The 14,508-nt window shown below is 39.7% G+C and overlaps 1 protein-coding gene across 6 annotated transcripts in view; it reads left to right on the forward strand.

Annotated features, from left to right (window-relative positions):
* Nucleotides 1–10,687, forward strand: part of VDAC1 (voltage dependent anion channel 1) — a 352,647-nt gene extending 341,960 nt beyond the window's left edge. For 5 of the 6 annotated variants that reach the window (XM_073355584.1, XM_073355582.2, XM_073355585.2 and 2 more), the window contains 4 exons: nucleotides 5,265–5,492; nucleotides 8,110–8,260; nucleotides 8,827–8,884; nucleotides 9,752–10,687. In XM_073355584.1, the coding sequence (XP_073211685.1) occupies nucleotides 5,265–5,492; nucleotides 8,110–8,260; nucleotides 8,827–8,884; nucleotides 9,752–9,843 (529 nt within the window). In that variant the 3' untranslated portion in view covers nucleotides 9,844–10,687. Of the gene's footprint in view, nucleotides 1–1,503; nucleotides 2,143–5,264; nucleotides 5,493–8,109; nucleotides 8,261–8,826; nucleotides 8,885–9,751 lie in introns of those variants that run through there. The other variant, XM_073355587.2, reaches the window with a different exon arrangement.
* Nucleotides 10,688–14,508: the final 3,821 nt, after the last annotated feature.

The raw sequence follows: 14,508 nt of genomic DNA on the forward strand, positions 1-14,508 counted from the left end.
GTATATTCAGTTTTAGTTTTATAGCATAATAAGTAGGACTGTCGATTAATTGCAGTTAACTCACGCGATTAACTCAAAAAATTAATCGTGATTAAAAAATGATTTGCAATTAATCGCACTGTTAATAGAATACCAATTGAAATTGTATTTTTTGGTTTTTTTCCTACATTTTCAAATATGTTGATTTCAATTACAACACAGAATACAAAGTGTATAGTGCTCACTTTATATTTTTATTACAAATATTTGCACTGTAAAAATGATAAAGAAATAGTATTTTTCAATTCACCTCATACAAGTACGGTAGTACAATCTCCTTATAATGAAAGTGAAACTTACAAATGTAGATTGTTGTTACATAACTAACTGTTTTTTGGGGTTTTTTTAAGTACTATGTAAAACTTCAGAGCCTACAAGTCCACTCAGTCCTACTTCTCGTTCAGCCAGTCGCTAAGACAAACAAGTTTGTGTACATTTACGGGACATAATGCTGCCCACTTCTTATTTACAATGTCACTGGAAAGTGAGAACAGTCGTTCGCGTGGCACTTTTGTAGCCGACATTGCAAGGTATTTAAGTGCCAGATATGCTAAACATTTGTATGCCCTTTCATGCTTCGGCCACCATTCCAGGGGACATGGTTCTATGCTGCTGACGCTTGTTAGAAAAATGCATTAATTAAATTTGTGACTGAACTCCTTGTGGAAGAATTATATGTCCTCTGCTCTGTTTTACCCACATTCTGCCATATATTTCATGTTATAGCAATCTTGGATGATGACCCAGCATATGTTGTTCATTTTAAGAACACTTTCACTGCAGATTTAACAAAACGCAAAGAAGGTACCAATGTGAGGTTTCTAAAGATAGACCGCACTCGACCCAAGGTTTAAGAATCTGAAGTGCCTTCCAAAATCTGAGAGGTATGAGTGGTGGAGCATGTTTTCAGAAGTCTTAAAAGAGCAACACTCTGACGTGGAAACTACAGAGCTGAACCACCAAAAAAGAAAATCAACCTTCTGCTGGTGGCATCTGATTCAGATGATGAAAATGAATATCCATTGGTCCGCACTGCTTGGGATTGCTATCAAGCAGAACTCATCATCGGCATGGACGCATGTCCTCTGGAAGGGTGGCTGAAGCATGAAGGGACATATGAATTTTTAACACATCTGGCACATAAATATCTTGTGACGCCGGCTACGATAGTGCCATGCGAACACCTGTTGTCACTTTCAGGTGATGTGAACAAGACTTAGGACTGAGTGGATTTGTAGGAGCTACAGTTTTATACTGTTTTGTTTTTGAGTGCAGTTATATTTTTGTAATAATTCTACATTTGTGAGTTCAACTTTCATGTTAAAAAGATTGCGCTACAGTACTTGTATTAGGTGAATTGAAAAACACTATTTCCTTTGTTTTTTACTGTGCAAATATTTGTCATAAAAATAATATAAAATGAGCACTGTACACATTGTATTCTGAAATCCATATATTTGAAAATATAGAAAACATCCAAAAACATATAAATAAATGGTATTCTGTTATTCTTTAACAGTGCGATTCATTGCGATTAATTTTTTTAATCACTTGACAGCCCTAATAATAGCCTGAAGTTTTGTTGAAAATGAATTATTACATCATCAGATTTTAAAAATAATCATGTATGAATGGGAAATTGTACCTCAGCAGTTATCTCACAACAGTTCCCCAGACATTATACTAGCTGCCTTATAATTGAAATGGGGATTCCTCTGTGGAGGGCCATTAAAAATTATCTGAATAAACTGGGCCAGAATCAGGTGTGACTCCACTGGTTCAGTAGAATTACACAAGACATGAGTTTGACACATCTTTTACTTTCCCTTCCTTCCTGGATGAACCTATTAACCACGAATGGGAATTTCAGACACGCTCAATGTTGGCCTGTCTTTGTTCCCATTGCAGTCGTGAGTTTTACTACTGAGTTCAGTGGAAGCAGAGGTAGGCCAATGCTGAGTGCTGCTGACAGTCTTTGACTTCCACCTCCTACACTTCTGCAGAAGAGAGGACCTCAGAAGAGAACATCAGCTGAGCAATGCAAAGTTTAAGAAGTCCTGAGAGTAGAAGGAAGGGTGCAGTCTCTATAAAAGTGTGATACAGGCAAGTTTGAAGCCATTAAAGTGAAAGACTTTTTTTTCTTTCTCCCCAGCTGAAGTAGAACATTACTTTGACATTTCAATTAGATTGAAATTAGATTCAATTAGATTAAAACATATGAGCTATATGTTTGGAATGACTCTGGGAAGTGACCAAGTAAAGTGGCAGAAGAAACTTTTTGATACAATTTCCCCCAAATTTAAGTTTGTTGATGGAATGAACTTGTAAGTTCAAGGGAATGAAACGATCTTAAAAATGACAGTCAAAAATTCTTGAGTGTGAGTCCACCAGATAATGAGAATCTGCTCCCTTAATGTAAACAAACCCAAGGAGGTGTAAGAGAGAGATGCATTGGACAAGACTGTAGCAAGGAGCAAGTGACTCCAGGCAGCAGGTCTGTCTGTAGGTGTAACTCTATGTTGAAAGATACAAGAACAGTATAGGGGGGCTCAGCATGCTCCTTTTGGCTTTCTATTCTAATGTTCTAGGTCCTGGTACTAGTCTTTAAAATCCTTAACAGATTAAGACCTAACTCTCTGAGAGAATGCCTCTCCCTCTGTGACCGACTGAGTTAAGAGAGCACAAGATAAAACTTTCCAGGGGCAGTGTTGGTCTTGAGCCTATTTTCAGATCATGATGCAAGACCCACCCTGTTTGCACAAGCCTCCCTCAGTAATGGGTGTGGTAGCATGACACAGCATAATTTCTTTTAAATGCAAAGAAAGAAATGCTAAGTAAGAGTGACGGATAAGAGGGGCTTTGTGGATTTAAGATTATGCATTTTTGAATTTGCATTTGGTGCCTAATGCATTTAGCACATCTGCACTAGAAATGCAGATTGATGCATAGCTGCCACAAGACCCAAATTCCTCCAACGTCTTCAGAGTTTTACTTAATCCATTGAAAAACTAGACTTATTTGCTACACAGATGGCACTGTGGGGTGAAGACCTCTGTGGTGTGAAGGCCCCCCAAAGCAGCAGTAAGCTGAAAGGTTAATAGTCACTGTGAAAGAAGGGTGGTATGGTAGAGCATTTGTTTCCATAGACTGGCTCAAAAATTTCTACTACTCAGAACTATCCTAGTTTATGGAAAAGGAGATATTTCTGTGAGTAATGTTGGGGCAAGACTGGAAAATACTTTTTCAGTTGCCAGCAGCTCCTTATTGCAATGCTCTGCTGACCTCTCCTGAGAGATTACTAATGGAACAGCTACACTTTTCCCCCCTCCACCAATTTTCATGTTTAATGGAAATGTTCAAATTAAAAATGTTTGCAATAGCTCAGGGTGGCTGTACAATAATGGGAATAGCTATGAGGTGGGAGGGGGCAGGGAGTTTGATTACTTGAACTTCTGAAAATTTGTGATTCTTTATATCTTGCATTATTTTTGGAGACTAAAATGCTATTGATGTAAATATCTGATAATCAAGGCAGAGAGATACGTAGCAGTTGCCAAGGCCATTAGCCACAAGTGATCATTAGTCATTAGAAGTGTCCTTCTCTTACTGTTATATGGATTGTGGATAATTCATTGTTGCTAATAGAAATTGAACAGGATGGCAAGTAGGGCATTTTGCTTATTTTTAGTGGGTAAGAGCTTAATTAAGTAGGTATAGAGTATTTCAAGAGAATGAATGCCCTAAATTAATACTTATATACAGAAAGACTAGATGTGTGACAGGAAGACCTTCCACCTTGGGTTGCAAACCCATTATACTGAATGAAAGTGTTTGTATGAATTTGTTAGGCAACCAGCCGTCTGCATATGTCATTTGATTAACAAATTTTTTACTTCCTGTTTTTCTCAGACGTTTTCCAGTCTTGGGTAGTCAGGCAATATCAATTAAACGGTTTTTTAACATTATATTCAAATAAAAATTGTCTAATGCAAAGTAATCTTCTTCCTCATCTATACCAAGTTACAAACAAATTAGGTACGATCATATATAAATCAGTCTTTAATTGCAAAGAATTAACATAGGATGAAAATCTTTTGATATTTAATAATCAAATCCTAATATGACTGTAAGGGAACCACCAAACGCAGAGTTTAGTCAAGCTGTAATCTTGTAGAAATTGATCTTGGAAGGTGAACACACTGTTAAATGGGATTATAACTGCTGTTAATGCCATAGAGTTGAATAATATTTTTGGGAAGAGAAAGATGGGGAAAAGGTTACACTTTCTGCCTTAGGACCTGATTCAGGAAGGTACTGAGGCACCTGTGTACCATTGAGCACATGAGTAGTCCAGCTGAAGGCTATCTTTCTGCATTGGGGGCGTAGTTAGTAAGATATGGTGGAGCTGTCTGTTATTATATGGTTAACAATGGATTTTTCTTGACACAGTTCCCACCTATTTAGAACCCAGAACAGGACTTCTGTTGATTTACAGCAGTCTGCTTACGAAACTTGACTAAGCAAGCTCTCTGCTTCATGTTTTCTCAGAAGTTTCCAGTTTAAGGCATTTAGGAGCTATCAGTGAAACAAGCTTTTAAAATTATATTTAAATAAAAACTGCTAAGTTGTCTTCTCTCTCACCTACACCAGTTTACAAAGCAATTAGGTAGATTCTAGATAACTCAGTCTTTAATTGCAAAAAAATTCAGTACATACTAGGTTTGTAAATGGGAGTTTCATGCTTTTTGCATTGCAACTTTCATGTACTGTAATTTAGTTTCAAGATCTGCATGTAAGGCTCAGTATTCCAAACTTTTTTTTTCAATTTTATTGCTTCATGTGCATATAACTGCAAATAAATTATGTGTACAATGTGAAACAAATTTTAAAGCACAGATCTCTGGGTATGTGTACTTCGTCTTCTGGCATTGTTCTGTTTTGTTAAAAGTAACAATGGATTGATAGGTTTCAGAGTAGCAGCCGTATTAGTCTGTATTCACAAAAAGAAAAGGAGTACTTGTGGCACCCTAGAGACTAACAAATTTATTTGAGCATAAGCTACAGCTCACGAAAGTTAATGCTCAAATAAATTTGTTAGGCTCTAGGGTGCCACAAGTACTCCTTTTCTTTTAATGTACTGATAAAATCACTAAGTATGAATGATTTTTGTCATAAAACTCTGTTGCCACCCCATATCTACCCTTTTTCTCCCCCCGTTCCTTCAGGAAAAAAAATGCTAAAATTAAGACGGGATATAAACGGGAACACATCAACCTTGGCTGTGACATGGATTTTGATATTGCTGGACCTTCAATACGTGGAGCCTTTGTGTTTGGCTATGAGGGTTGGTTGGCAGGTTACCAAATGACTTTTGAGACGACTAAATCCAGAGTAACCCAGAGCAACTTCGCTGTTGGTTATAAGACTGATGAATTCCAGCTTCACACTAATGTGTAAGTACCAGAAAATGAGCATTAATGTATATTGCTCCCTGGTTTAGTAATGAAGGGGAGAGGTTGTCAAAATTAATAAGAGGGAGAATGATGGAGTTGGCATGAACTCTTCACTTACTGAGAAGGCTCCGTAGGAGCCTCCAGAAATTGGAGAGAGATCTGCTTAAAGACTTCAGATGCTGTTTTGCACTGGGCCTTTGTTTGCTGTATGTGGGTGAGGGCGTGGGAGACAGAGGGAAACTTTAGCACTCATTCAGTTTTGGAGGGAATAAGAACAGATTGTGAGCAATTAATTGGCTTGGCATTCAGCTGTATAACTTTTGTAACTGATTTTTATTGGAAAAATAAAAGAAGCAAACATATTCAATTACACACACTTCCTTCATGCACGAGAAAATAAAAAGCTACTTCTCCATTTATGCAAGGTAAATTGTAATAGAGACTAATGGCTTGGCCCAAGAGAGAGAAAACAAACAATGTACAAGAACAGAAACAGAAGGAAATGAAACACAAAAGTGAGGGTGTTTAATCAGACTTCATATAGCCTTAATCGTGAGATGTTTCAGAATTGGAATTCCTAATAATCCATCTACACAAGCACTTGTCATTTCTGCACAAATGGAAAAAAGGGGGCAAAATTTAATTAAAATCTTCAGTTCTGTCCTCACCCTTTTCTGATAACAATCATTTTGTATGTAGCAGGGCTACTGCAAGCCATTTGCATTTGGAACTTGAACAACTGTTCTGCCTTCTAGGAGCTGCTTATTCAAACCCTGCTTCTGTTCAGTTTTCCCATGGTTCTGAAAGTATGATTCAGGAAGCTTAAATTGCCTTAAAGAACAGTTGAATCCACATAGTCCAGAAAGGAATGACCGGCAAATCGCAAATGCATGAGCAGAGAACTCGGATCCTAAGTGTACGCATTGGTCCCTACAGATTATCAGAAGTTATGAGCTATCCCATCAAACAAACACTTACAATGGCTTTCAACTACAGTAGTCTGTAGTAGTCCAAAACATTGTATTTGGGGCCATTACTATAAAATACAGATTTTTTTTTTTTTTAAATGAAGGCAACAGCTGGAAGACCTTTCTAAACAATACCTCAGACTCCACTGCCCTTTCATAGCCCCCTGGAAATGTATTTCTTAGTTAGCAATTATTCACCAGAGGATATTTATTTTTGCATTTGGTATTATCAATCTATAATACACAAAAAATACTAAATGTAATATTTACAAGGCAAAAATGTTAACTCCTGGTACTAGTGGGTTAATAGGTCCTCTGACATGATTTCAGGTCTGAAGAAGACTTGGACCCCATGGTAAGCTGATGGCACTTTGTTTTATGTAGGGGGTTTTAAAATTGCATTTTTAAAGAAATTTAAACAAAAATCCACGTCGGAATAAAACCAAGGGCCTGATGTGTAATCCACAACATCCAGGAAATTGATTTATACCTAGAACTCCATTCCTAGCGTGCCATATTCTGTGTGGATATTTCAGTATTTTCAAAATCGTGATATAAAATAACATACACATATATATTAATTATGGTATCTAAGTATTAGGTAGGGCAAGATAGAGTTTCCACCTTAAATACAACTTTCCTAGCTTTTGTGAGTACAGGTCCAGACAGAGCTGTGTAGGAAGCTTGCACAAAGTCTGCTTGTTGATCCAATTCTAATCAGTTCATAAACTCCTATGTGCTACCTGTTCTGGGCAATATATTTGCACTCTCTTTCAGCAGATTGAGCTATGCTGAAAATGCAAAAGCCAGACACAGTTTTTACCATGAGCTGTGCGTCAGTAACAATGGTTTACTCTTTTAAAAAAACCCACTCTTGCCGAGAGGGTTCATAAATTTAAATGAAATTTAAATTTGGAGCATTTTTACCTCTCATGTAGCCTGCTTAAGCCAGGATAGTATTAACTGAAAGTTCTTACCATCTGGTAGGTGAACGAAATGGAAATAAGTTTTTAATACAAAAGTGTCTACAGGATAAAACTGCTATTACTGCAAATGGCACTAATTTGCATTCGCAGAAGGGAGGGCAAGGATTGCATGGACCTGGAAACTGAACTGTCATTTTACCCTTAGAGATGGTACTTCCATGTCTATGCAAAGACGTGTTGATGAAGCAGCAGGAGGATATTACACTGCCAGTGTTACACGTGTTCTGTGGATAAACAGGAGGTTCAGTCTGCAGGACTGTCATTGTAGCCCCTTCCATGAGCACTAAAAGAGGTGTTTGTGTTAGGGAAACAGATTTCTTAGATGTATAGATAAAAGCAAGCCTGATGGACCCACTTTGCTGCAAAGATTTCAACCACTGAGGAGGGGAAACTGGAAACCATCACAGTTATGAGCCCATTTCTGTTTTTCTCCTGGCTTCTCTTTAGGTAATGGATGGGTTTATTGAAATATAATAAGCAATTCATGAAATTCAGCGTTTAAAAAACAAAACAGTAATGCATGACTTCTCAAAATCAATCTGGTCCATTGTTTTCATTCTATATAGTTGCTACACAGCTCTTAAATGAAGCTTGTACTTACCTGGATCCTGATGAAGAACCTAAAGTTTCCTGTGCAATTTAAAATTAATCTGCTCATTACAGGAATGATGGCACAGAATTTGGAGGCTCCATTTATCAGAAGGTGAATGATAAATTGGAAACTGCTGTCAATCTCGCTTGGACAGCTGGAAATAGCAACACTCGCTTTGGAATAGCAGCCAAATATCAGATTGACCCCGATGCATCTTTCTCTGTGAGTACTGTACATGTGGCGTTATAAGCAACGGAAAACAGGTTATTATAATGGAAATTGAGTAACCTCAACTATAAGTGTTGCTACATGCACTGTCTGTAATGATAGAAAGCTCCAAATGTCGTAATATTTGGAGTCAGATACATCTTTGATGTAATTCCATGGGATGAATTTGACACATTCTCTGTATTTTGCCTGCTATCCATCAGTCGGACATTTTGAGATCACGATTACCTGTACTTTCTGAAAAGTAGCAGAAAGTGCTGTCTTACCAGCAGACTGGCATATAAGAATTGACGTAAGTGAAGTGGAAGAGTATTCTGTGGTATTCATGACTCATTACAATAGTTATTAAGTTGGTTAACAAAACCATCTTTGTATATTGGAAGTATTTAGTGGAGTTGCATAGATGTAAGTAGTGGCAAAATTTGGTCCAAATTCTGTTCATGATTTGGAATCTGAAATAGTTCAAGCTTTTTTAAAAAAAAAGCTACTTACCTTTTAAACAGCAAAGACTTTGAAGAAATATACCGGATTATTAAAATGACAGTTTTTTTCCCCCCCAGGCTAAAGTGAACAACTCCAGTCTGATTGGTTTAGGATACACTCAGACTTTGAAGCCAGGTATGTGTGGACAGAAGGAATTCAGAATTTGAGAAAGATACATTTTAGTCTTTAAGTAACAGAGAATTTTCATGGAGAAAAGTGATTTGGTTTTATAACATTGTTGTCCTACTTGCCAACTCAAGAACTGACCCTTTTAGGCCTGGATTTCTTTCAAAAGTTCTTGACATTCAATGAGGAGCAGATTTGCCAGAGGCATGCAGCACCTCAAATGACTGGTTAGACACACAAACAGGCCTTTTGTACATGTAAAGACCTGATTTAGCAAGTGCATTCATAGTCACTGGAAGCTCTCCTATTGTAAGCCTCTCTTCTGATTCAAAGCATGACACGCTTGAGTTCCACTGGCCCAGAGAGGAAAACTTCAGTGCTGCTGATCACAGCATTACTGAAGCACAATGATGCTGCTGTCAGAATACCAGATTGATACAGATTTTTATAACTTTTTTGCATTTTGCACTATTCATACATAGATCTAAACGTGCTTTAGGAAGTTGTGTAGACATAATAGGCTTGATTCTGTCATTCACACTCACATTAAGTAATACCTTACTCTGCCATTAGTCCAACTGAAATCAATAGAATGACTTGGAGTAAAGTACCACCCAGATGAGTAAACCTAGCAGAATTTAGCCCTATGTTGTTCATTATTATTTCTTTTGATAGAAATGCATCCGCTGCTTTAGGCATTTTACAAGTTATTTTAAAAGAAAAATCCTTACACGAAGAGTCACCCCCATACAACCAAATTAAAATACCATAACTAGCCAATAATTCAAAGAAGCAAAATATACACACACCATATCTTATGTGGCACTGTATCTCTATTTCAGGATTTACCTTCTCTCTCTTTGTTCTCTTACGCAGGTATCAAACTGACATTGTCAGCTTTGTTGGATGGCAAGAATGTCAATGCGGGTGGACACAAACTTGGTCTAGGATTGGAATTTGAAGCATAAAAGGATTGTACAATCACTAATCTGAAAATACTTTACAGTATAGCTACCTTCAGAATTTAGTGAACCTTTCAATGTTTTATGTCTGGGATGCAAGTATTGTTATGTATCAGTCATGTTAAACCTGGTTAAAGACAGCTAAGCTTTAAAGTGTTGGTCTTTGAGAAGAAAACATAAATCAAAATCCTAATTCTAGGCTTGTTGCCCATCACAGCTGCTAATTACAACTTTACAAGGGATACAATGATGGTACTGATTACCTGTTCCAGAGTGGTGGCTATATAAGGACAGAAAACTGATATAGAAATTGTGACTGAGAATTGCAGTCCACCATCGTGAACTCTTAATTCATGAAGCATAGTTTTTGGATATTAATTTATCAGAGTTTCAGTCCATGATGGAGTGTGCAAAACTGTCAGGAAAAAAAGATATTTTTAGACAGATATTTCATTAACTGTTTGTCTTATTTAGTTATCTGATATCTACAGCCGTCTTCAGAGTGCTTTAGATTGTTCACCTTGTATAATTTTGGTATGGAGAAGGTTTGATGTGACTCAGTCAATAATACTTGTTTTGTGTTGTGGTTCCTTTCCCTTGCACTAAGTATGGAAAAGCTTGTAAGACAGAGCCATAAGCAGGGAAGAGTCTTTGTAACTGTCCTCACATAGTGGCATCACTCTGAATTTAAAATGGTCTTTTGTTTTATTACCACTTTTTTTTAGCAATTTAATGGGTACATTTTTAGAGTCTTCCAATTTGTGTGGAACTAGACCCCCAAAATGCTGTACTTGACACTACTTAAAATGAAAAACAAAAAACCCAACTTGAATAAAATATTGAAACTTCACCTTCTACTTTGTCTTTATATATATTCCTCTTGGTTTGTACAAAACGGTTTTGAATCATCTTACTTTATTGCTGTTATTTTTTTCTAACTTGTATCCTTATATGTGATGAACAAATTGTTTGGGAGACTTAAAAATTTAGAGTAACTCATTCAGAAAAGAATTGTAATTCAACCTTTTCCATAAGACAGCAAATATTTAAGAATTCAGCACATTTCTTCTGGTTCTCCATTTACAAAGCTAGCAAAGATCAGATACAAACTCAAAAATCAATATACAGCTTTTCCCAGTAATTGAAAATGCAATAATCAAACTCTCCAATACTTCTGAAAATGTCATGATCAGCTTCTCAATCTTCAAATACCAACTGGAACCTCTTTACTCTCAAAGGAAAAATTAAAGGAATTGTGCTGCCACCAAAAAAACTCGTACTCCTTTTGTATATGGTGCTAAGGATAGTCTTCCTGGAACTCTGACAAACAGTGGTCTAAGACAGTGGTTCTCAACTGGAGGTCTGCAGTCCCTGGGGGTCCATGAGCCCTTTCAGGGGGGGCACAGGGCTCCACGGCTGAAACCCAGTGCCCTGAGCCCCAGTACTGAAGCTGGGAACGACATGGGGCTGAAGCTGCTCCCCCCCACACCAAGCTAGGAGCAGCACAGGGCTGAAGCTAGTGTAGCAAAGCAGTTTGTACCACTATACTGGCACCCCTCCAACCCCCTGAAGCTGGGAGCGTCATGGGGCTGAAGCCAGCAAACATGGGGGGCGGGGGGGCTGAAGCTGGCAGTCTGTGCCCCCTGCTGAAGCTGGGAGCTGCACTGGAAGCCCCCCTGCCTGCACACAGCCCCTAGCTATCTGTCCCTGCACCCTGAGTGGTTTTCAAACTTTTTGAACTGAGTTCCCCGTTGGAGTTATATTTTTTTGGTTGCATTCCCCCCCACCGCCCAGACAGGCTGGGTGGCCCCGAGTGAGTCAGGGGGTGGAGGTGGTGCTCCCTCTCTGGACCCTGATGTATGGAGCTAGCTCGAGCCCTGCCAGCCGCAAAAATAGAAGTTAAACTATGCCTATGCCCAAGGGTCTCCCCCAGGCCCTGAAGTTTTTATAACATGTTGAGGGGGGCCTCAACAAGAAAAAGGTTGAGAACCTCTGGACTAGGGCACTTGATGCTCACTTACAGAAAACTGGCTTTCATTGTGTGGAGCCAGCTCTCTTCCTCATTTCCATCTGAAAGAAACAGGAGGGTGGAAGATGTAATGAAAAGCAAAAGCCAACAGTGTGACTTGTCCTTTTTTGGAAAGAGTTAACACACTTATAATGCTGAAATACAGCCCTAATCTAGTCCCCTATAAACAAATGCTTTAGTTGCCACAGAGAATGTTATGAGATCATTGAACAGAAGAGGATGTGGTCATGAGACAGTCTGAAAACATACTGGGAGGGAAAATTCCAAAATAAATTTAACAGACTCAAGGGAGCAAAAAGGTAGTAGTGGGTCTTAATGACGGATTCAAAACTCTACAGCACTTCTGCCAGATTCAGGTCATGTTACAAGCTACTGCAGGTTATTTTATATTGCTTGACCAACTACTCAGATGCAGGGATTAAAAAAGGTGGTGATACTCTTTCAAGTTCTGCCAACAAAATAAGCTCTATTCATATAGGACACTGATTACAACAGACTGTGCAGATGCTCTCTGGAGTCCTTAGGCTTTCTCTGCCTTCATGTGATTCAAATGTATCTATATGTTCTGCTGGTCTCCTTCTTGGCTTCTCCTTGGGGGTTGAGTTTTGCTAAATGGGCCGCAGATGCTCGGTTCCTTGAACTAGGCAGCTCATTGATTAGGAGCTGGGGAAAAGTGGTCATGCTCTCCCAAGTCTGCTACTCTCATGGTGCCTAAAGGAGGTATTATTCCAGGGGTGGGCAAATTTTTTTGACTGAGGGCTGCATTGGGCAATAGAAATTGTATGGCGGACCACGGATGCTCACAAAATTGGGGTTGGGGTGTGGGAGCAGGTGAGGGCTCTGGGGTGGGGCTGGGGATGAAGAGTATGGGTGTAGGAGAGTGCTCTGGACTGGGACCGAGGGGTTCGGAGGGGAATCAGGGCTGGGTCAGGCGTGCAGGTTCCAGCTGGGGATGAGAGGTTTGGGGTGCAGGAGGGTTCTCCGTGCTGGAATTGAGGGGTTTGGAGAGTGGGCAGGGCATCAGGGCTGGGGCATGGGGAGAGGCTCAGGGGTGCAGGCTCTGAGTGGCGCCTACCTCAAGCAGCTCCTGGAAGCAGTCGCATGTCCCTTCTGCTCCTAGGCATGGAGTGGCCTGCGACCCTCAGAGTGGGGCGATGCCATGGCTTCCGGGAGCTGCGTGGTGCGGCCCCCCACCTGGTACCTGGGCTGGAACGGGGCTGAGCCGTGTGGTGAGGCCCCTGACCAGGTGCCCTAGCTGGAGCAGTGCTGAGCCACGTGGTGCGGCACCAGACCTGGCTCCCCAGCGAGAGCTCGTGGGCTGGCTTAAAACAGCTCACAGGCTGTAGTTTGCCCACCCCTGTATTATTCACAGTAGATTGTATGACCTTAATATCTTTTCTTACATGTTTTTATGAGCAGTGAAATAGTACTTTATGTATCGCCCAGTGATAGCAATGTCATCAGTTAGTGACCACTGATACAAATGGAACAGTTCCTGAGTATGGTTTCAGATTCTACAACTGTGAGCAATTATCACTAAATCAGTTACACCAGGTTCAAAATGTCAGGGCTACCTCAGCAGCTATAACAGCTAGAAGCTTTTTTTCAAATAAAATAAGGTACGGAAGAAGTACCAGTAGGCTGTATTGGCTAAAGCAGAATCCTGGGCTGTTGTTCATTTACATCTGTAAATCTGACTAAAGTGCTATTTACATGTACTGGTTAGTGAAGACTAAAAGGCCAAGAGTGTTACTTGCTTATCTTAAGGGAAAGGTAACAATTTTACTTTCAAAATGTGTATCTATCTTCTAGACTCTCAATATGTAATTTCCTGTTCTATAAAGTTTGCTTCTGTTTATCTCAACATAACCTGTGTCTCTCATTACTCTCTACATGGTTCCTCTGTCTCCTGTTTATCTCTCCACACAGTCTCTCAAAAATGCATTTAGGAACCTTCAGTGCTGCTGCATTTGTCAGTTGCAACAACTTTCCTCCACCTCTTGGCAAGGTTTTAGATCTCAGATGAAAACATCTGTCTTGTCCTTTGCCTGCAGTGCCTCATCTATGTCTGCTGTTGTTTTTTAACTCTACAAATCTATCACCTAGGGGTGCAGATGGAGGTTGTGAAACCTGCAATGCAAAATTACACCCTGATGTTGCAGTCATTTAGCTGGGTGCTTAACTTTTCACTCCGGAGCAGTTCTATTGCTCAGGCAGCCTCTCTGTGCAGCTCAGCCCTCGTGGACAGCGGAAGGGCGAGGCAGTACTGTACTGGACACTGCTTCATTCCAGACATGCCAAACCCATGGAAAAAAATGCAGAAATTGGGCTTGTTTTTGGCTTAATTGGCTTGTGAGTTGCTTGATGGCTAATTTTTGGCTTATTGCTTCTTTTTTTTTTGATCAGCTCCCGGCCGGCAAGCAGGGGGAGGATCAGGGGTGCACAGCGGCCCACCACAGTCCCCACCTGCACGGTGGGGATCTAGTCATGTAGTGTTGGGGTTCTTAGGGATTGATTTGTTTTCACCTTGTTTTGAAATGAGATTAGCTTGATTTTTAACTTATTGTGAAAGTCAGGGTGCTTATTCACCACGTGAAAGTGGGAACTGTGCCTTGTTCTGGCATTTACATTTTCACGTGAGT

Source organism: Lepidochelys kempii, chromosome 8, assembly GCF_965140285.1.
Source record: "Lepidochelys kempii isolate rLepKem1 chromosome 8, rLepKem1.hap1, whole genome shotgun sequence".
Classification (NCBI taxonomy): domain Eukaryota; kingdom Metazoa; phylum Chordata; order Testudines; family Cheloniidae; genus Lepidochelys; species Lepidochelys kempii.